Below are 24,003 nucleotides of genomic sequence, written 5' to 3' on the forward strand. Positions count from 1 at the left end.
TGCCCGCAGCATCAGCCTCTCTGCCCGCAGCATCAGCCTCTCTGCCCGCAGCATCAGCCTCTCTGCCCGCAGCATCAGCCTCTCTCCTCCCAGCATCAGCCTCTCTGTCCCCAGCATCAGCCTCTCTCATCCCAGCATCAGCCTCTCTCATCCCAGCATCAGCCTCTCTCCTCCCAGCATCAGCCTCTCTCCTCCCAGCCTACCCCAGCCTCAGCCTCCCCCAGCATCAGCCTCTCTTCTCTCAGCCTCCCCATCCCAGCCTTCCCCAGGATCAGCCTCTCTCCTCCCAGCCTCCTCCAGCACGCCGTGCTCCTCTGCCGACACTCACAGATCCGATCGCATACACTCACACACACCCGATCGCATACACTCACACACACCCGATCGCATACACTCACACACACCCAATCGCATACACTCACACACACCCAATCGCATACACTCACACACACCCGATCGCATACACTCACACACACCCGATCGCATACACTCACACACACCCGATCGCATACACTCACACACACCCGATCGCATACACTCACACACACCCGATCGCATACACTCACACACACCCGATCGCATACACTCACACACACCCAATCGCATACACTCACACACACCCAATCGCATACACTCACACACACCCAATCGCATACACTCACACACACCCAATCGCATACACTCACACACACCCAATCGCATACACTCACACCCACCCAATCGCATACACTCACACACACCCGATCGCATACACTCACACACACCCGATCGCATACACTCACGCACACACACATTGACGATATTGCACATACGCGCTCATACTCACAACATCCGGAGATACCACATGCTTCTGGCCATGTGATCCTCCGGCAGGTCCTGGAAGGTCACTGCACAGCATCGCCGCCGAGAAGCAAGCGATATCCCAGGATGTTGTGAGTATGTGGATGCGATGCGATGTGTGTGTGAGGTGTGTGTGAGAGTGAGTGTGATCTGATGTGTGTGTGTGTGTGTGCTGTTATGTGTGTGCGTGTGTGTATGTTCCGCCGCTGCAGGACCTTGATGCGCTGGTAACTATGCTACCATGGTTACCAGCGTATCTCGTCCCCCGCTCGCACGGGAGCCCACACCAGCATACGCCGGCCAGCCCCAGCAATGCGAGGGTTTGTGTCGGCTGGGTTGGCGGCGTACGCTGATGTGGGCTCCCGGGGGTACAGTACTCACCTGGTAGTCGTGGCTCCGTGACCGTGTCGGTTCGGGGAATGGGGGGGGCGGGGCCAGAGCTAGCGTGCATTGCGTGAGGGGGGCGGGGCGTGGCCGAGTTGCCAATGCCTGCAGGGTGCCGGGGCGAGAGGCCAATCTGTGGGGGGGGGCGGAGCCTGGGCGAGCGGCCGGCCAATCCGTGTGGGGGCGCAGCCTGGGCGAGCGGCCAATCCATGCGGGGGGGCGGGGCCATGGCGAGCCCAGCGGCCAATCAGCTTTGTGTCACCGTAAGGACACAATTTTGGAGCAAGACAGACAGACAGACAGACAGACAGAATAAGGCAATTATATATATAGATATATATATATACATACACACACATACAGTATATATATTGTCTATGTGACCAGCAGAGGGAGCCGTGTAGCGGTTGACTGTATATGATATACTGTATATATATATTATTTATATGATAATATGATCCTTACTGTCGATCAGGAATAGACATTGCGCAGTTTGAGCAGGATTTCTTGGCTGCACATAACAAATATCGGACATTGCACGGATCGCCTCCTCTTCAGCTGAACCGCGACCTCTGCAAATCAGCGCAGAAATGGGCGGACCACCTGCTCTCCATCCGGACCCTGCAACACAGCGACAGCAAACTTGGAGAAAACTTATACTACAAGAGCAGCTCCAAACCCAAAGACTTAGCGGGTAAGACGTCCATGACCATCCACAGAGAAGGGAATATGGGATTGGAAAGACATGGCTGCTTCTCCTCCAGACCTAGAACTTGTCCCCCTCAAAAAATTTTTAAAAAAGCTACGGATCTTAGAGGAAGTGGAATGAGCTGCAATACCGGTCACAGCCTATTAAGAAGAGAGGCGCTATTTCTGGGAGAAAATCACCATATTTTTCTAATTTTGTGACCTAGTTGCAGGTGATGTAGAAAATCTATGACCCACACTGACACAATGTAGCGAGTCCACAGCTGTGTGCGGAGACTATACCTGGAGTAACATTATGTTTTACACTCCGGTCACATTCAAAGCTGCAACTATGTTGCATTTAAGGCTGCAGAACTACACCGTTTCAGGCTTAGACTATGTTCACATGTTGCTTTTTTTGTTGCTTCTTTGTTGATGTTTCTTTGTTGCTTATTTGTTGTTGCTTCTTTATTGTTGAGTTTTTGCTGCTTCTTTGTTGCTTCTTTGCTGCTTCTCTGTTGCTTCTTTATTGTTGCTTTTTTACTGCTTCTTTGTTGCTGCTTCTTTGTTGTTGCATCTTTGCTGCTTCTTTGCTGTTGCTTCATTGTGCTTCTTTGTTGTTGCTTCTTTGTTGTTGATTCTTTGCTGATTTGTTGTTTCTTTGTTGTTGCATCTTTCCTGCTTCTTTGTTGCTTCTTTGCTGCTTCTTTGTTGCTGCTTCATTTCTGCTTGTTTATTGTTGCTTCTTTGCTTATTCTTTGTTGCTTCTTTGTTACTTCTTTATTGGTGCTTCTTTGCTGTTTTTTTGTTGCGTCTCTGTTGCTTCTTTGCTGCTTCTTTGTTGTTTCTTTGCTGCTCCTTTGTTGCTTCTTTGTTGTTGTTTCTTTGCTGCTTCTTTGTTGCTTCTTTGTTGCTTCTTCTTTGTTGTTGTTTCTTTGCTGCTTCTTGTTCCTTCTTTGTTGCTTCTTTGTTGTTGTTTCTTTGCTGCTTCTTTGTTGCTTCTTTGTTGCTTCTTTGTTGTTGTTTCTTTTTTCCCGCTTCTTTGTTGCTTCTTTTTTGCTGCTTTTTCATTGTTGCTGCTTCTTTGTTGCTTCTTTGTTGCTTCTTTGTTGCTGCTTTTTTTCTGCTTCTTTGTTGATGCCTCTTTACTGTGTGTTTGGTGTCATCTGCCTACAGCACGTTTAAATAAAGTTACTTTCATTTACCGCAAAAGCAGCAAAAAAATGCAACGTGTGAACATAGCCGTAGTGTTTGTACGTAGCGCATTGCATTGTGGGTGACGTAGTGTTCACTCCAGACATTGTACAGTAAACATTTCCCACAATGCTCTAGTTGAAGCTTTTGAGATCTCCCGTCAGGGGCCAATACTTCCACAGTAAGCACCATAGCATTCTAATAACATGTGTCCTTCTATTTTTCATGTAGGCAACGAGCCGGTGGACAGCTGGTACAGCGAGATTGAAAACTATGACTTCAGTAAGCCCGGCTTCTCCAGCAACACAGGTAAGAGACTCCCAGACAGCCAGGAGTATCAATGATAACATGACACAGCGCCTCTAGTGGCCAAAATATCATGAAAAATTATTTATATAAAGATTTGTGTTTGGGAAGTGTGACCTCTAGTGGACAAATAGAAAACTGCTCCAGAGCTATATTTGATGTTGAGAAATAATTGCAAATTTTTTTTAAGGTCATTTTACCCAAGTCGTCTGGAAGGATTCCAAGGAGGTTGGACTTGGGCTGGCCACGGATGGTAAAAAAGTCTACTTTTTGGTGGCCCAGTACAACCCTGCTGGAAACATCACCAACCCGGGCTACTACGAGAGGAATGTTCTGCCCGGTGCAGCGGCGCCATCTATTGCCAGTGCTGGGTATGACGCCCGGGTGAAACCAGACAGTAACAAGGAACCATCTGTGGCCACGACGAACAATGATAGTTCACCTGTATCCAGTGCGGACCAAGGTGAGAGACGGGCGGGGGGTTCGGGGGCTTTTATGTGGTCCGGACCTGTGGGTCGTCTCTCAGTACATGAGACACTTTGCTACGTGGCACCTGTAAGGGATGGCGATATTATAAGTACTTGGCTGAGGCTGGTAACAGATAATTTGCTATGCTCCCCTATAGTGTCCTCTCTGAAAGCTTGTGAGGCACGAGCGCATGCGTATAAGAAATGCCCTAGAGTGCCAATATAATACTACCGTAATCAGCAATACAACAAACCAAACAAAAGCAATAAAACTGTCAAATTAATAGCACCATATAGTGCAATGTCAATGTACCGTATAAATTGAATATGTGTCAAATTAATACTGCCATGCAGTACTAATTTAATACTACCGTTATCAGCAATATGACAAAGCATAAAAAAATCAATAAAACTGTCAAATTAATAGCACCATATAGTGCAATATGTCAACGTACCATAAAAAATGAATATATGTCAAATTAATAGTGCCATACAGTGCTCATATAATACTACCGTAATCAGCAATATGACAAAAAAAATAAATTAAAACTGTCAAATTAATAGCACCATATAGTGCAATGTGTCAAAGTACCACACTAAATGAAGATGTGTCAAATTAATAGCGCCATACAGTACTAATATAATACCACCGTACTCAGCAATATGACAAAACATAAAAAAAATCAATAAAACTGTCAAATTAATAGCACCATATAGTGCAATATGCCAACGTAACATATAAATTGAATATGTGTCAAATTAATACTGCCATACAGTGCTCATATACTACCGTAAGCATCAATATGACAAACTAATTAAAACTGTCATATTAATAGCACCATATAGTGCAAATGTCAAAGTACCATCGTAAAAGAAAATGTGTCAAATACTGCCATGCAGTACTAATATAATACTATTGTAATCAGCAATATGACAAAACATAAAAAATCAATAAAAATGTCAAATTAATAGCACCATATAGTACAATATGTCAAAGTACCATATAAAATGAATGTGTCAAATTAATATTGCCATACAGTGCTAATATAATACTACCGTAACCAGCAATACAGCAAAACAAAAAAAAAAAATCAATAAAACTGTCAACTTAATAGCACTATATAGTGCAATATGTCAAACTACCATAAAAAATGAATGTGTGTCAAATTAAATTAATAGTGCCCTACAGTGCTAATATAATATTACCATAATCAGCAATACAGCAGTGCCACAAAACAAATCAATAAAGCCAGCAAATCAATAGCACCATATAGTGCAATATGTCAAAGTACCACAGTAGATAAACATGTCTCAAATTAATAGTGCCATACAGTGCTCATATCATACTACCGTAATCAGGAAGACGACAAAACAAAAAATCAATAGCGCCATATAGGGTAATACGTCAAAGTACTGCAGTAAATGAATGTGTCAAATTAATAGTGCCATACAGTGCTAAGAAAATACTGCCGTAATCAGCAATATGACAAAACAAAAAATCAATAAAACTGTCAAATTAATAGCACCATATAGTGCAATATGTCAAAGTACCATATAAAATGAATGTGTCAAATTAATAGTGCCATACAGTGCTCATATAATACTACCGTAATCAGCAATACGACCAAACAAAAAAATCAATAAAACTGTCAAACTAATAGCGACATATAGCGCAATATGTCAAAGTACTACAGTAAATTAATCTGTGTCAAATTAATAGTGCCATACAGTGCTCATATACTACCGTAATCAGCAATTTTGCAATACCACACCAGTCAATATAGCGCTGCCATATGATAGTAATATAGTGCTATGAAGTGCAACAATACAAAGGCATAGAGAATTAATATTAAATAATAGTGTCATACACTGCACAACTAGAACACAATCAATACTGATATAATAGCGCCAAACAGTGCAAAAGTACAAATTACACAGGGGATTCATATAAATGTGGCAATTTCATAGCGCAAAAGTTTAAAAGTGCAAAAGTCCTGAGGGGGTTGTATATAAAAGTGCTAACAGAATAGCACCATACAGTGCAACATTACAAAGCACCATAAGTAAATTAATAGCAAAGCACCATATGGCGCTGATAACCTGTGGAATATTCCAGACTCGGGAGGTTTTATAATTCGCAGTGCCCTTTATGTAATACTTTCTGCTTCTCGTCTCGTGTCTCGCGGTTCTGCCCTGGTTTCACACAGACAGCGGGTTCTCTCAGCTTTCCTGATTTTTCTCACCACCGAGGTTCAGATGCTTCATGTTCTGCCTGTAATGAGTGCGGCGGTGTGAAAGCTGCACACACCCTCCGCAATAATGATATAATGGCGCCCTATATAAGAGGCCGAGGTGCTGCAACGTTTCATATACAGACTGTCCGTGAAAAAAGTATCGTCTCCAGCACCCCTCAGTGTCCTCCTGAGTGACCCCTCTATGTATAAGTATTGCCCCTCCCTCCCCTCAGTGTCCTCCTGAGTGACCCCTCTATGTATAAGTATCGCCTCCCCCTCCCCCCAGTGTCCTCCTCAGTGACCCCTCTATGTATAAGTATCCTCCCCAGTGCCCCCCTCCCCTCAGTGTCCTCCTGAGTGACCCCTCTATGTATAAGTATCGCCTCCCCCTCCCCCCAGTGTCCTCCTCAGTGACCCCTCTATGTATAAGTATCCTCCCCAGCGCCCCCCTCCCCCCAGTGTCCTCCTGAGTGACCCCTCTATGTATAAGAATCATCCCCAGCCCCCCCCCCCAGTGTCCTCCTGAGTGACCCCTCTATGTATAAGTATCGTCCCCAACGCCCCCCTCCCCCCAGTGTCCTCCTGAGTGACCCCTCTATGTATAAGTATCGTCCCCAACGCCCCCCTCCCCCCAGTGTCCTCCTGAGTGACCCCTCTATGTATAAGTATCGCCCCCCCCTCCCCCAGTGTCCTCCTCAGTGACCCCTCTATGTATAAGTATCGCCCCCCCCTCCCCCCAGTGTCCTCCTGAGTGACCCCTCTATGTATAAGAATCATCCCCAGCACCCCCCCTCCCCCCAGTGTCCTCCTGAGTGACCCCTCTATGTATAAGTATCGTCCCCAGCACCCCCCTCCCCCCAGTGTCAGTCTAAGTGACCCGTCTATGTATAAGTATCGCCCCCAGCGCCCCCCCTCCCCCCAGTGTCCTCCTGAGTGACCCCTCTATGTATAAGTATCGCCCCCAGCGCCCCCCTCCCCCCAGTGTCCTCCTGAGTGACCCCTCTATGTATAAGTATCATCCCCAGCGCCCCCCTCCCCCAGTGTCCTCCTGAGTGACCCCTCTATGTATAAGTATCGCCCCCAGCGCCCCCCTCCCCCCAGTGTCCTCCTGAGTGACCCCTCTATGTATAAGTATCATCCCCAGCGCCCCCCTCCCCCAGTGTCCTCCTGAGTGACCCCTCTATGTATAAGTATCGCCCCCAGCGCCCCCCTCCCCCCAGTGTCCTCCTGAGTGACCCCTCTATGTATAAGTATCATCCCCAGCGCCCCCCTCCCCCAGTGTCCTCCTGAGTGACCCCTCTATGTATAAGTATCATCCCCAGCGCCCCCCTCCCCCAGTGTCCTCCTGAGTGACCCCTCTATGTATAAGTATCATCCCCAGCGCCCCCCTCCCCCCAGTGTCCTCCTGAGTGACCCCTCTATGTATAAGAATCATCCCCAGCACCCCACCTCCCCCCAGTGTCCTCCTGAGTGACCCCTCTATGTATAAGTATCGTCCCCAGCGCCCCCCTCCCCCCAGTGTCAGTCTAAGTGACCCCTCTATGTATAAGTATCATCCCCAGCGCCCCCCTCCCCCCAGTGTCCTCCTGAGTGACCCCTCTATGTATAAGTATCGTCCCCAGCGCCCCCCTCCCCCCAGTGTCCTCCTGAGTGACCCCTCTATGTATAAGTATCATCCCCAGCGCCCCCCTCCCCCCAGTGTCCTCCTGAGTGACCCCTCTATGTATAAGAATCATCCCCAGCACCCCACCTCCCCCCAGTGTCCTCCTGAGTGACCCCTCTATGTATAAGTATCGTCCCCAGCGCCCCCCTCCCCCCAGTGTCAGTCTAAGTGACCCCTCTATGTATAAGTATCATCCCCAGCGCCCCCCTCCCCCCAGTGTCCTCCTGAGTGACCCCTCTATGTATAAGTATCATCCCCAGCGCCCCCCTCCCCCAGTGTCCTCCTGAGTGACCCCTCTATGTATAAGTATCATCCCCAGCGCCCCCCTCCCCCCAGTGTCCTCCTGAGTGACCCCTCTATGTATAAGAATCATCCCCAGCACCCCACCTCCCCCCAGTGTCCTCCTGAGTGACCCCTCTATGTATAAGTATCGCCCCCAGCGCCCCCCTCCCCCCAGTGTCCTCCTGAGTGACCCCTCTATGTATAAGTATCATCCCCAGCGCCCCCCTCCCCCAGTGTCCTCCTGAGTGACCCCTCTATGTATAAGTATCATCCCCAGCGCCCCCCTCCCCCAGTGTCCTCCTGAGTGACCCCTCTATGTATAAGTATCATCCCCAGCGCCCCCCTCCCCCCAGTGTCCTCCTGAGTGACCCCTCTATGTATAAGAATCATCCCCAGCACCCCACCTCCCCCCAGTGTCCTCCTGAGTGACCCCTCTATGTATAAGTATCGTCCCCAGCGCCCCCCTCCCCCCAGTGTCAGTCTAAGTGACCCCTCTATGTATAAGTATCATCCCCAGCGCCCCCCTCCCCCCAGTGTCCTCCTGAGTGACCCCTCTATGTATAAGTATCGTCCCCAGCGCCCCCCTCCCCCAGTGTCCTCCTGCGTGACCCCTCTATGTATAAGTATCATCCCCAGCGCCCCCCTCCCCCAGTGTCCTCCTGCGTGACCCCTCTATGTATAAGTATCATCCCCAGCGCCCCCCTCCCCCAGTGTCCTCCTGCGTGACCCCTCTATGAATAAGTATCGTCCCCAGCGCCCCCCTCCCCCCAGTGTCCTCCTGAGTGACCCCTCTATGTATAAGTATCGTTCCCTGCGCCCCCCTCCCCCCAGTGTCCTCCTGAGTGACCCCTCTATGTATAAGTATCGTTCCCTGCGCCCCCCTCCCAATCCCACAAACAGATCCCACATGGACAAAAGTACAAAGACCTAACATCTATTCCAGATCCCATCCCTACCCCTCACCATGTATCCTATTATAGCTTATGGATATCATAGATGTGGGTCTCTGACGGAGTGAAGTAATTTCAGCTCTGGATGACTCAAGGACTCTGGTAGGGGCTAAATCCCAGTGGGCTAAAGGACCTCTGCTGATATCATGCCCATGTGATCAGAAGGGGCGGGGCCTTAGCCAACCTAGCCGATATCAGGAAAAAACTTAACATGATCCTGGAGTTGTTTATAATAGAAGCGGGGGTCTGAGGTTAGACCCCCACATTGTGGGGTGGGGGGTGGGGGCAGGGCGAAGCCGAAGCCCCTCCTTGTATGGTTATAGATTAGTGGACGGGAAGAAACATGGGCACACCCACTAACCAGGAAGGTCCTTCTAGCCACTGGGACTTAGCCACAATCCTGTACTATATACACATAACTGCTCGTTGTCCTGGGTGCATATTGCACGTGACAGCGTCCCTTTAAATTGTATTGTGGTCATGTAATACCACATTTCTCCTGCAGTGGCCGCTCTCTCACAGCTTTTCCCTCACCATGACAGCTACAATACCAGTAGGATAGCATTTAAGGGTGTTGTCCAGATGAAACATCCCCTTTAATTTGTGACATTAAAGGGGTATATTTATCTGACATTGTATGTTTTTTTTCAGGTGTTTTTGGAGCAGAAACCCTTCAAATCTCCAATCAAAATTTGAGAGTTTCCGCTCAAAAAACTGAAAAAAGTGAAATGTGAAGATGCCCTTACCCAATATGTTTACCTTTTATCCTCCGCCCCACCCCAATCATTAATATTATTTACACACTATAAGGGGTCATGTTGCTGACTTTTGCAGCCCCCTATAGAGCTGTATATAAAAACCAAACCTAAATTGTCGCCTCTCCCCCTGGATGAGGGAACATAAGACACAAACTGGTTCTTTCCTTGGGATTTATGGGGTGGGGGGGGTGGGGGCTGTGGTGCCCTGTGAATAGTCAGATTCAATTAAGATGCATAGAGTCTGACTATGGGATTCCCACACCGCACCACAAAGAATACCCAGAAGCCCCTGCTGCAGACCCCATTCATGACATACACAAGCACCGGGCCTGGTGGGCTGCAGACAATGCAGCAAAGAGAGGAACAACATGAGACCCATTATGGAGGATTGCATCATTGAAGATGGGGAGAGGCCGAACATGCGACCTGTATAATCACTACCCTGTACAATTTGATCAGTCAATCTGATTGTTATAGATTAAATTGTACAGAGACCAAGTTTGGGGGAGCAATTTAGTGCATAAAGTAGAGGATGGTGGAGATAAACATCCAGCAAGGGGAGGGGGCGCTGTTGCATTAGAGTCTATGGAACGTTTTTGACACTTCTGGTGGTGAAAAGCGGTATTGCAACTGGTAAACATAAAAGTCATTGTCTATATACTATTTGAAGAATTTAGGCAGCGAGAATAACGAATTAAAACCACAGACAGGAAGCGTTGTTACGATATATTGTCTTGTGACTTTCTGTGCACATACATTATGCAATAGAGGTCATGTTGGAGGTTGCAAATTTGGACATGTCGTCCATAAACAGTACCCGACACCTGGTGTGGACTCATTACTGGGCATGGTGGGTATAGGGTGCAGTGTTTTTTATTATTCCAACCTTCATTGTCTGTATATTTGAATACAGTGGGTGTTAAAGAAAAGCATTTTAAAAAAAACAGCCCAGTCCTTAAGATGTTAATAATTACACTTAATAGTTAATCGCTCCAATGTTGATTGCTCAAACTTTCCTACTAAGTTGACAGAGGTTGGATTACTCCACAGTGGCTGCTCCTGTCATTGCGAGTGTTTCACGTTAGGCAGGTATGTGCATTTTGTAATTTCTCTATAATCTCTTGACATTTTCTTGAAATTCAGATTAAAGGATTTTTTTAAATAAAAACAAATAGTTCATTGGTGATTTGTAGTTGTAAAAAACAAACAAACCCTACTATGGCCTCATAAATTGTTGATACTGCAGAAATGGGACCGCAATGGGGTCCTACGCCGGCCCAAGTGGCATTTCCATAAGGGGTGCCCACTTAATAGTTAATTTCTCCCATGTTGATTGCTCAACTTTATCCTAGTAGTTTTCCTTTCACTTTGAAGTTGACAGGGGCAGCCCTGTTGAGCAATCCAACCTCTGTCATTGAAAGTGTTTCATGTCTGGCAGGTATGTGGATTTTGTAACTTCCCTATAATCTCCTGAAATTCTCTTGAAATTCAGTTGAAAGGGGGTTTTTAATAAAAACAAATAGTTACTTGGTGACTTTGAGTTGTAAAAAACAAACAAAATAAACCCACTAAGGCCTCATAAGTCGTTGGTTTAGTTGATATTGCAGAAATGGGACCGCAATGGGGTCCTACGCCAGCCCAAGTGTCATTTCCATGTTCAATAGGGACAACCTGGTGAATGTGTGTTTCAGTGGAAAGTAATTGAAGATTAGGACGACATACAATATCCAAAACATTGCAATTGATTGCTCTCTGTTATCAGTCATTTAAAACTATACTGTTATTTTGTGATCGGGACAACAAAACTCCCTGCTTTCCCATAATGACTACTATGTCACTTATTACCCAGCTCCGAGATATTTTTGTAACGTATATTGCGCTATAGCTTTCCACAGAGATTATCATCCATAAGTATGACAAATATCAGCCACACCTCTATTTAGTCAGTGACTATAGGTGTAGGGGCCATTAACGCTATAAATTCCAAGGATAAGGATTGGTAACAGGAGAGATGAACTTTATGCCCAGCTCTGGTCCTGGCACACAAATGGTTTCCCCCTCCAGATGTTGTGTCCTGCAGGAGGGGCTGTTCATGCAGCTGTCAGGGGTCTAGTTTCAGTGTGTTCATTCCTCCTCCCCCTCCTCCTCCTCCTCCTGCTGAGGGAAGAGAAGTCTGAGCATCCACAGCTCAATCTTTTATGCTCTCCAAACAACACCGGCTCTCAGTCTGCAGGAGTCCACAGCCAAGTAATGTGACTCAGCCCTCCTGATAGAGGCTGCCCCAGGGTAGAGGCCGAGAGGACTAGGACATGGGAGGCTGCTTCTCTCGCCGCAGACCCAGGGGTGAGTACATGGGAACGATGGGGGATACACAACAAAAGTGTCAGTCATTTCCTTACACTATTCCTTTTTTGGATCCACATGTGGTCTTGGATCAAAAACTATGTGACTCCAGCCTAAAGGAAAAACCTTAGATTGTAAGCTCTTCTGTCTGCTATATGTCCACTGATTCCCCTGATGCTGCAGAGTATTTAAGCACTCCTATACCTAAGAAGGACATCTCATCCTATAGACTTATATGGCAAAGTCTGACCGGCCTTGGGAATCCCCAGCCCCAAGAATGTGGGTTGCTTATTCCAGTACCAAGGGGCATAACTGAAAGTGAATGTGATATTTGATGACCATGATGTGGATCCTGGTGACCTATGGGACTGATGATTAATAGGATCACTAGGGCGAGGGATGAAGCTCTGATCCCAATCACTCCCATGTAATGGGGTTTATGGCAGATCTTCTCTTTCTCTGCTGTTTATGGCTCCAGTGTTAAGTTTTGCAACATTGTTGCAATGTCATAAAGTAACAATTATATTCTCCTAAATAGAAAATATCAAACAATGTGGAAAAATGCAGCCACATCTCAAGCTGTCATGTGACATAAGAACATGACCTCGCGGTCCATCGCCTCCGGTCCCTACCCCATGTCCTTATTACAGGGGAAAACGGATTTACATTGGAGATTCCTTATGAATATATATAATCAATTCTATATGAAAATAACATGGGTTTTGCATGAGCTTGTTACTTTTTGACATTGTTGACATTACATTACTGATCCTGAGTTACCGCCTGTATTAGGCTATGTGCCCACGCTGTGGAAAATGCGCTGTTTTTGCCGCGGATTTCTCGCGGAAAAGCCGCGGATTTTCCAGAAATCTGCAGCACAGCTACTCCCCAGCCATTTCTATGGCATTTGGGAAATGCTTTGCCCATGCTGCGGATTTTCCCGCAGCGGAATCATGCGGATTTTCGTGCGGAAAAATCTGCAGCATGTCAATTATTGTTGCGGATTTACCTGCGGATTTTGCCTATTCAATTGAATTAAAAAAAAAAATCACAAAATCCGCGTCAAATCCGCATCAAATCCGCACCTATGAAAAGGTGCAGATTCTGGGGGAAAGCTGCGGATTTTGATGCAGAAAAATCTGCAGATACAGAGTCCTGTGGGCACATAGCCTTATACTCCAGAGCTGCACTCACTATTCTGCTGGTGTAGTCACTGTGCAATGTAACTCAGGATCAGTAATGTAATGTATGTACAGAGTGACTGCACCAGCAGAATAGTGAGTGCAGCTCTGGAGTATAATACAGGAGGTAACTCAGGATCAGTAATGTAATGTATGTACACATTGAGTGCACCAGCAGAATAGTGAATGCAGCTCTGGAGTATAATACAGGAGGTAACTCAGGATCAGTAATGTAATGTATGTACACAGTGACTGCACCAGCAGAATAGTGAGTGCAGCTCTGGAGTATAATACAGGAGGTAACTCAGGATCAGTAATGTATGTACACAGTAACTGCACCAGCAGAATAGCGAGTGCAGCTCTGGAGTATAATACAGGAGGTAACTCAGGATCAGTAATGTAATGTATGTACACATTGAGTGCACCAGCAGAACAGTGAGTGCAGCTCTGGAGTATAATACACGAGGTAACTCAGGATTATTAATGTAATGTATGTATACAGTGACTGCACCAGCAGAATAGTGAGTGCAGCTCTGGAGTATAATACAGGAGGTAACATAGGATCAGTAATGTAATGTATGTACACATTGAGTGCACCAGCAGAATAGTGAATGCAGCTCTGGAGTATAATACAGGAGGTAACTCAGGATCAGTAATGTATGTAGACAGTGACTGCACCAGCAGAATAGTGAATGCAGCTCTGGAGTATAATACAGGAGGTAACTCAGGATCAGTAATGTAATGTATGTACACATTGAGTGCACCAGCAGAATAGTGAATGCAGCTCTGGAGTATAATACAGGAGGTATCTCAGGATCAGAAAAGTATTGTCATTAAACCTGTTGACAGATTTTCCCTCAATAACTTAGATCCCATTTTATCGGGGTGCAGTTAGTTTTCCTGAGATTGAATGACGATACAATGCCTGTAACACTTTTTAGACCAAGTTCTATTCAGACACTACAAAGTGTAGGGAGATTTGAGTCCGCAGAATTATCAATGCTGCTCTGGAGCATTTACAGTGCCTACAAGTAGTATTCAACCCCCTGCAGATTTAGCAGGTTTGATAAGATGCAAATAAGTTAGCGCCTGCAAACTTCAAACAAGAGCAGGATTTATTAACAGATGCATAAATCTTACAAACCAACAACTTATGTTGCTCAGTTAAATTTTAATAAATTTTCAACATAAAAGTGTGGGTCAATTATTATTCAACCCCTAGGTTTAATATTTTGTGGAATAACCCTTGTTTGCAATTACAGCTAATAATCGTCTTTTATAAGACCTGATCAGGCCGGCACAGGTCTCTGGAGTTATCTTGGCCCACTTCTCCATGCAGATCTTCTCCAAGTTATCTAGGTTCTTTGGGTGTCTCATGTGGACTTTAATCTTGAGCTCCTTCCACAAGTTTTCAATTGGGTTAAGGTCAGGAGACTGACTAGGCCACTGCAACACCTTGATTTTTTTCCCTCTTGAACCAGGCCTTGGTTTTCTTGGCTGTGCGCTTTGGGTCGTTGTCTTGTTGGAAGATGAAATGACGACCCATCTTAAGATCCTTGATGGAGGAGCGGAGGTTCTTGGCCAAAATCTCCAGGTAGGCCGTGCTATCCATCTTCCCATGGATGCGGACCAGATGGCCAGGCCCCTTGGCTGAGCAACAGCCCCACAGCATGATGCTGCCACCACCATGCTTGACTGTAGGGATGGTATTCTTGGGGTCGTATGCAGTGCCATCCAGTCTCCAAACGTCACGTGTGTTGTTGGCACCAAAGATCTCGATCTTGGTCTCATCAGACCAGAGAACCTTGAACCAGTCTGTCTCAGAGTCCTCCAAGTGATCATGAGCAAACTGTAGACGAGCCTTGACATGACGCTTTGAAAGTAAAGGTACCTTACGGGCTCGTCTGGAATGGAGACCATTGCGGTGGAGTACGTTACTTATGGTATTGACTGAAACCAATGTCCCCACTGCCATGAGATCTTCCCGGAGCTCCTTCCTTGTTGTCCTTGGGTTAGCCTTGACTCTTCGGACAAGCCTGGCCTCGGCACGGGTGGAAACTTTCAAAGGCTGTCCAGGCCGTGGAAGGCTAACAGTAGTTCCATAAGCCTTCCACTTCCGGATGATGCTCCCAACAGTGGAGACAGGTAGGCCCAACTCCTTGGAAAGGGTTTTGTACCCCTTGCCAGCCTTGTGACCTCCACGATCTTGTCTCTGATGGCCTTGGAATGCTCCTTTGTCTTTCCCATGTTGACCAAGTATGAGTGCTGTTCACAAGTTTGGGGAGGGTCTTAATTAGTCAGAAAAGGCTGGAAAAAGAGATAATTAATCCAAACATGTGAAGCTCATTGTTCTTTGTGCCTGAAATACTTCTTAATACTTTAGGGGAACCAAACAGAATTCTGGTGGTTTGAGGGGTTGAATAATAAATGACCCTCTGAATAAACTTTTCACAATTTAACAAAAAAAAAAAAAAAAAAACAAATAACATTCTTTTTTGCTGCATTTCACACTTCCAGGCTGATCTACAGCCCAAATGTCACAATGCCAAGTTATTCCGAATGTGTAAACCTGCTAAATCTGCAGGGGGTGGAATACTACTTGTAGGCACTGTATATTCTGGATGAGGTTGTGGATATAGATCCATGTACAATATTGCGGTCTTGTATTAAACAATTTGTGAAAGGGAATCTGTCACCAGGTTTTTACGCCCTCATCTGAAAGCAGCATAATGTAAGGGCAGACATCCGAATTCCAATGATGTCCTGTTTGCAGCAGTTTTGGTAAAATCCCTGTTTTAACTGCTGCAGAACTAGAATTTATCCAAATGCTGAGCTCTGTATAACCCCGCCCACACCACTGATTGGCAGCTTTATATGTCCACTGTGCATATGCAGAAAGCTACCAATTAGTAGTGGGGCAGAGATATACAAGACTCATGCTTATGGTGGATAATCTGCTGATAAAACAGTGATTTTAATCAAAACTACAGTAAGCAGCCCAGTAAGTGACACAGTGCAGGAATTTGGTCTCTGACCCTGTATCATGCTGCTCTCAGATTGTGGCAAAAATCTGGTGACAGATTCCCTTAAAGTCTTTTTCTTTTGAGCCTGATGTCTCCGTGATCTTCTTCCTAAACTCCGGAGCTTCATTCTCCAGTCCTGACTCATCTGTATAAGTGACATTGTAAGACTAATCGCTGTACAAGCGCTCGTTGGCGGGAGCGGCCATGTCTCATTCTGGCTCCAGAACAGAATTCGAGAGGATCTATCAGTCCACTGGAGACAACGCGGCTGTCATCACTAGATCACACCTAGATACTTTGCAGTTTATCATGGTCGCATGCTGGGACTTGTGGTTCTCCATGAACCATAGGGCCACAGGTATGAGTGGTTTGGATTGAGACGTCTTCCTGTTGGAGTCACAGACCTCATTGTGACCTGTAGCTCCTTAGTTTTTGCACTATAGCTTCCAGCATGCTTATGCCTTAAAGGGATTGTCCATATTTGGAAACACTCGGATCGTTTTTTTACAACTAGATCCGGGGTCACGTAGCTTTAAAATATCTTAGCGGAACTGTGATCTGGAAATCTTTAATAACAATGGCTGAATCAGAAACTCATGTGTGTATTGCTCCTGGAACAGCGCCACCCTTGTCCACAGGTTGGGTCGGGTACTGCAGCTCAGCTTTATACAAACGAATGGGGAATCTTGGAGAATCCTGACTACGGTACACGTGGGGAGCTGCAGCTGATCTCGGGGGTTCCCTTATAAGTTTGGAGACTCCATTTCAACCCTAAAAAGTGTATATCTTTAAGAGTCCATCACTGACCCCCTCCCCCCCGCCCCCAGATGATGTGACTGAGCCACAGCCATAAACAAGAAGATGCCGATGACCGGATTTGGCAACCGCAAAGTCAAAATATTTAGTGTTGTGGATTCTGGAGAACTGGTCGTGTGGTTACAGGACAGATTAATGGCATTCAGGGTCTGTGGAAAGCTGGGTGCCAACACATAAGGGATCAAACAGGACTTCGGTGATTTCCCCGTACATTAGGCCGCAGGGTTCACCGCGCTGTTTGGAGATGACACATTATTAGACCTCTGGGTGTGGAGAAATCCGCTTCCTCCGATCGGTGACACAGCAGTGCGTTGCCAAATACTGTACAGACCGCTATACAGTTACACTATGTATAGTAATGTATGGGGGGAGGGGACGTAGCTCACCACTGAACCCTATTAACCTGCTCTGAAGCCTGAGGCTGCACCACTGCTACGAGAGGTAACACATTAATGCTCCCAAAATGGAGATGGTATCCCCTCTATCGTCACACCCCAAATTCCATCCTATATATATATAATAGTGCCAACATATTCCATAGCATCTCACTAAACCACAGACAAGATCCTGAAAGTGATCCACTCCAGATCATCTGCATATATCTATCTATATACTGTATCTAGACCCCGACATACTACAGAAAGATTCAACACAAATCGAGCACCCGAGCATGGTAGTGCCCGCTCATCACTAGTTACCAGTACCGAGCACCTGAGCATGGTAGTGCCCGCTCATCACTAGTTACCAGTACTGAGCACCCGAGCATGGTAGTGCCCGCTCATCACTAGTTACCAGTACTGAGCACCCGAGCATGGTAGTGCCCGCTCATCACTAGTTACCAGTACTGAGCATCCGAGCATGGTAGTACCCGCTCATCACTAGTTACCAGTACTGAGCACCTGAGCATGGTAGTGCCCGCTCATCACTAGTTATGAGTACTAAGCACCCGAGCATGGTAGTGCCCGCTCATCACTAGTTACCAGTACTGAGCACCTGAGCATGGTAGTGCCCGCTCATCACTAGTTACCAGTACTGAGCATCCGAGCATGGTAGTACCCGCTCATCACTAGTTACCAGTACTGAGCACCCGAGCATGGTAGTGCCCACTCATCACTAGTTACCAGTACTGAGCATCCGAGCATGGTAGTGCCCACTCATCACTAGTTACCAGTACTGAGCACCCGAGCATGGTAGTACCCGCTCATCACTAGTTACCAGTACAGAGCACCCGAGCATGGTAGTACCCGCTCATCACTAGTTACCAGTACTGAGCACCCGAGCATGGTAGTGCCCACTCATCACTAGTTACCAGTACTGAGCACCCGAGCATGGTAGTGCCCACTCATCACTAGTTACCAGTACTGAGCACCTGAGCATGGTAATGCCCGCTCATCACTAGTTACCAGTACAGAGCACCCGAGCATGGTAGTGCCCGCTCATCACTAGTTACCAGTACTGAGCACCCGAGCATGGTAGTGCCCACTCATCACTAGTTACCAGTACTGAGCACCCGAGCATGGTAATGCCCGCTCATCACTAGTTACCAGTACAGAGCACCCGAGCATGGTAGTGCTCACTCATCACTAGTTACCAGTACTGAGCACCCGAGCATGGTAGTGCCCTCTCATCACTAGTTACCAGTACTGAGCACCCGAGCATGGTAGTGCCCTCTCATCACTAGTTACCAGTACTGAGCACCCGAGCATGGTAGTGCCCGCTCATCACTAGTTATCAGTACTGAGCACCCGAGCATGGTAGTTCCCGCTCATCACTAGTTACGGAGTACCGAGCACCCGAGCATGGTAGTGCCCGCTCATCACTAGTTACCAGTACTGAGCACCCGAGCATGGTAGTGCCCTCTCATCACTAGTTACCAGTACTGAGCACCCGAGCATGGTAGTGCCCGCTCATCACTAGTTACCAGTACTGAGCACCCGAGCATGGTAGTGTCCACTCATCACTAGTTATCAGTACTGAGCACCCGAGCATGGTAGTGCCCGCTCATCACTAGTTACCAGTACTGAGCACCCGAGCATGGTAGTTCCCGCTCATCACTAGTTACGGAGTACCGAGCACCCGAGCATGGTAGTGCCCGCTCATCACTAGTTACCAGTACTGAGCACCCGAGCATGGTAGTGCCCTCTCATCACTAGTTACCAGTACTGAGCACCCGAGCATGGTAGTGCCCGCTCATCACTAGTTACCAGTACTGAGCACCCGATCATGGTAGTGCCCTCTCATCACTAGTTACCAGTACTGAGCACCCGAGCATGGTAGTGCCCGCTCATCACTAGTTACCAGTACTGAGCACCCGAGCATGGTAGTGCCCACTCATCACTAGTTACCAGTACTGAGCACCTGAGCATGGTAGTGCCCTCTCATCACTAGTTACCAGTACTGAGCACCCGAGCATGGTAGTGCCCGCTCATCACTAGTTACCAGTACAGAGCACCCGAGCATGGTAGTGCCCGCTCATCACTAGTTACCAGTACTGAGCACCTGAGCATGGTAGTGCCCGCTCATCACTAGTTACCAGTACTGAGCACCCGAGCATGGTAGTGCCCGCTCATCACTAGTTACGAGTACTGAGCACCCGAGCATGGTAGTGCCCGCTCATCACTAGTTACAAGTACTGAGCACCCGAGCATGGTAGTGCCCGCTCATCACTAGCTACCAGTACTGAGCACCCGAGCATGGTAGTGCCCGCTCATCACTAGTTACCAGTACTGAGCACCCGAGCATGGTAGTGCCCGCTCATCACTAGTTACCAGTACTGAGCATCCGAGCATGGTAGTGCCCGCTCATCACTAGTTATCAGTACTGAGCACCAGAGCATGGTAGTACCCGCTCATCACTAGTTACCAGTACTGAGCACCCGAGCATGGTAGTGCCCACTCATCACTAGTTACCAGTACTGAGCACCCGAGCATGGTAGTGCCCACTCATCACTAGTTACCAGTACTGAGCACCTGAGCATGGTAATGCTCGCTCATCACTAGTTACCAGTACAGAGCACCCGAGCATGGTAGTGCCCGCTCATCACTAGTTACCAGTACTGAGCACCCGAGCATGGTAGTGCCCACTCATCACTAGTTACCAGTACTGAGCACCCGAGCATGGTAATGCCCGCTCATCACTAGTTACCAGTACAGAGCACCCGAGCATGGTAGTGCTCACTCATCACTAGTTACCAGTACTGAGCACCCGAGCATGGTTGTGCCCGCTCATCACTAGTTACCAGTACTGAGCACCCGAGCATGGTAGTGCCCTCTCATCACTAGTTACCAGTACTGAGCACCCGAGCATGGTAGTGCCCTCTCATCACTAGTTACCAGTACTGAGCACCCGAGCATGGTAGTGCCCGCTCATCACTAGTTATCAGTACTGATCACCCGAGCATGGTAGTGCCCGCTCATCACTAGTTACCAGTACTGAGCACCCGAGCATGGTAGTGCCCGCTCATCACTAGTTACCTGTACTGAGCACCCGAGCATGGTAGTGCCCGCTCATCACTAGTTACCAGTACTGAGCACCCGAGCATGGTAGTGCCCTCTCATCACTAGTTACCAGTACTGAGCACCCGAGCATGGTAGTGCCCTCTCATCACTAGTTACCAGTACTGAGCACCCGAGCATGGTAGTGCCCGCTCATCACTAGTTACCAGTACTGAGCACCCGAGCATGGTAGTGTCCACTCATCACTAGTTATCAGTACTGAGCACCCGAGCATGGTAGTTCCCGCTCATCACTAGTTACGGAGTACCGAGCACCCGAGCATGGTAGTGCCCGCTCATCACTAGTTACCAGTACTGAGCACCCGAGCATGGTAGTGCCCGCTCATCACTAGTTACCAGTACTGAGCACCCGATCATGGTAGTGCCCTCTCATCACTAGTTACCAGTACTGAGCACCCGAGCATGGTAGTGCCCGCTCATCACTAGTTACCAGTACTGAGCACCCGAGCATGGTAGTGCCCACTCATCACTAGTTACCAGTACTGAGCACCTGAGCATGGTAATGCCCGCTCATCACTAGTTACCAGTACAGAGCACCCGAGCATGGTAGTGCCCGCTCATCACTAGTTACCAGTACTGAGCACCCGAGCATGGTAGTGCCCACTCATCACTAGTTACCAGTACTGAGCACCCGAGCATGGTAATGCCCGCTCATCACTAGTTACCAGTACAGAGCACCCGAGCATGGTAGTGCTCGCTCATCACTAGTTACCAGTACTGAGCACCCGAGCATGGTTGTGCCCGCTCATCACTAGTTACCAGTACTGAGCACCCGAGCATGGTAGTGCTCACTCATCACTAGTTACCAGTACTGAGCACCCGAGCATAGTAGTGCTCACTCATCACTAGTTACCAGTACTGAGCACCTGAGCATGGTAGTGCTCACTCATCACTAGTTACCAGTACTGAGCACCCGAGCATGGTAGTGCCCGCTCATCACTAGTTACCAGTACTGAGCATCCGAGCATGGTAGTGCCCGCTCATCACTAGTTACCAGTACTGAGCACCAGAGCATGGTAGTTCCCGCTCATCACTAGTTACGAGTACAGAGCACCCGAGCATGGTAGTGCCCGCTCATCACTAGTTACCAGTACCGAGCACCAGAGCATGGTAGTGCCCGCTCATCACTAGTTACCAGTACCGAGCACCAGAGCATGGTAGTGCCCGCTCATCACTAGTTACCAGTACTGAGCATCCGAGCATGGTAGTGCCCGCTCATCACTAGTTACGAGTACCGAGCACCAGAGCATGGTAGTGCCCGCTCATCACTAGTTACGAGTACCGAGCATGGTAGTGCCCGCTCATCACTAGTTATCAGTACTGAGCACCCGAGCATGGTAGTTCCCGCTCATCACTAGTTACGGAGTACCGAGCACCCGAGCATGGTAGTGCCCGCTCATCACTAGTTACCAGTACTGAGCACCCGAGCATGGTAGTGCCCACTCATCACTAGTTACCAGTACTGAGCACCTGAGCATGGTAATGCCCGCTCATCACTAGTTACCAGTACAGAGCACCCGAGCATGGTAGTGCCCGCTCATCACTAGTTACCAGTACTGAGCACCCGAGCATGGTAGTGCCCACTCATCACTAGTTACCAGTACTGAGCACCCGAGCATGGTAATGCCCGCTCATCACTAGTTACCAGTACAGAGCACCCGAGCATGGTAGTGCTCACTCATCACTAGTTACCAGTACTGAGCACCCGAGCATGGTTGTGCCCGCTCATCACTAGTTACCAGTACTGAGCACCCGAGCATGGTAGTGCCCTCTCATCACTAGTTACCAGTACTGAGCACCCGAGCATGGTAGTGCCCTCTCATCACTAGTTACCAGTACTGAGCACCCGAGCATGGTAGTGCCCGCTCATCACTAGTTATCAGTACTGATCACCCGAGCATGGTAGTGCCCGCTCATCACTAGTTACCAGTACTGAGCACCCGAGCATGGTAGTGCCCGCTCATCACTAGTTACCAGTACTGAGCACCCGAGCATGGTAGTTCCCGCTCATCACTAGTTACGGAGTACCGAGCACCCGAGCATGGTAGTGCCCGCTCATCACTAGTTACCAGTACTGAGCACCCGAGCATGGTAGTGCCCTCTCATCACTAGTTACCAGTACTGAGCACCCGAGCATGGTAGTGCCCGCTCATCACTAGTTACCAGTACTGAGCACCCGAGCATGGTAGTGTCCACTCATCACTAGTTATCAGTACTGAGCACCCGAGCATGGTAGTTCCCGCTCATCACTAGTTACGGAGTACCGAGCACCCGAGCATGGTAGTGCCCGCTCATCACTAGTTACCAGTACTGAGCACCCGAGCATGGTAGTGCCCTCTCATCACTAGTTACCAGTACTGAGCACCCGAGCATGGTAGTGCCCGCTCATCACTAGTTACCAGTACTGAGCACCCGATCATGGTAGTGCCCTCTCATCACTAGTTACCAGTACTGAGCACCCGAGCATGGTAGTGCCCGCTCATCACTAGTTACCAGTACTGAGCACCCGAGCATGGTAGTGCCCGCTCATCACTAGTTACCAGTACTGAGCACCCGAGCATGGTAGTGCTCGCTCATCACTAGTTACCAGTACTGAGCACCCGAGCATGGTAGTGCCCGCTCATCACTAGTTACCAGTACTGAGCACCCGAGCATGGTAGTGCTCGCTCATCACTAGTTACCAGTACTGAGCACCCGAGCATGGTAGTGCCCGCTCATCACTAGTTACCAGTACTGAGCACCCGAGCATGGTAGTGCCCGCTCATCACTAGTTACCAGTACTGAGCACCCGAGCATGGTAGTGCTCACTCATCACTAGTTACCAGTACTGAGCACCCGAGCATAGTAGTGCTCACTCATCACTAGTTACCAGTACTGAGCACCTGAGCATGGTAGTGCTCACTCATCACTAGTTACCAGTACTGAGCACCCGAGCATGGTAGTGCCCGCTCATCACTAGTTACCAGTACTGAGCATCCGAGCATGGTAGTGCCCGCTCATCACTAGTTACCAGTACTGAGCACCAGAGCATGGTAGTGCCCGCTCATCACTAGTTACGAGTACAGAGCACCCGAGCATGGTAGTGCCCGCTCATCACTAGTTACCAGTACCGAGCACCAGAGCATGGTAGTGCCCGCTCATCACTAGTTACCAGTACCGAGCACCAGAGCATGGTAGTGCCCGCTCATCACTAGTTACCAGTACTGAGCATCCGAGCATGGTAGTGCCCGCTCATCACTAGTTACGAGTACCGAGCACCAGAGCATGGTAGTGCCCGCTCATCACTAGTTACGAGTACCGAGCATGGTAGTGCCCGCTCATCACTAGTTATCAGTACTGAGCACCCGAGCATGGTAGTTCC

General features: G+C 48.0%; 1 protein-coding gene across 3 annotated transcripts in view; it reads left to right on the forward strand.

The window, feature by feature from the left end:
- Positions 1–24,003, forward strand: part of LOC142251573 (uncharacterized) — a 60,975-nt gene that overhangs the window by 18,687 nt on the left and 18,285 nt on the right. For all 3 annotated transcript variants that reach the window (XM_075324501.1, XM_075324499.1, XM_075324500.1), the window contains exons 3-5: positions 1,700–1,918; positions 3,337–3,414; positions 3,602–3,874. In XM_075324501.1, the coding sequence (XP_075180616.1) occupies positions 1,700–1,918; positions 3,337–3,414; positions 3,602–3,874 (570 nt within the window). The remainder of the gene's footprint in view (positions 1–1,699; positions 1,919–3,336; positions 3,415–3,601; positions 3,875–24,003) is intronic.

The sequence above is a fragment of the Anomaloglossus baeobatrachus genome, chromosome 9, assembly GCF_048569485.1.
Source record: "Anomaloglossus baeobatrachus isolate aAnoBae1 chromosome 9, aAnoBae1.hap1, whole genome shotgun sequence".
Classification (NCBI taxonomy): domain Eukaryota; kingdom Metazoa; phylum Chordata; class Amphibia; order Anura; family Aromobatidae; genus Anomaloglossus; species Anomaloglossus baeobatrachus.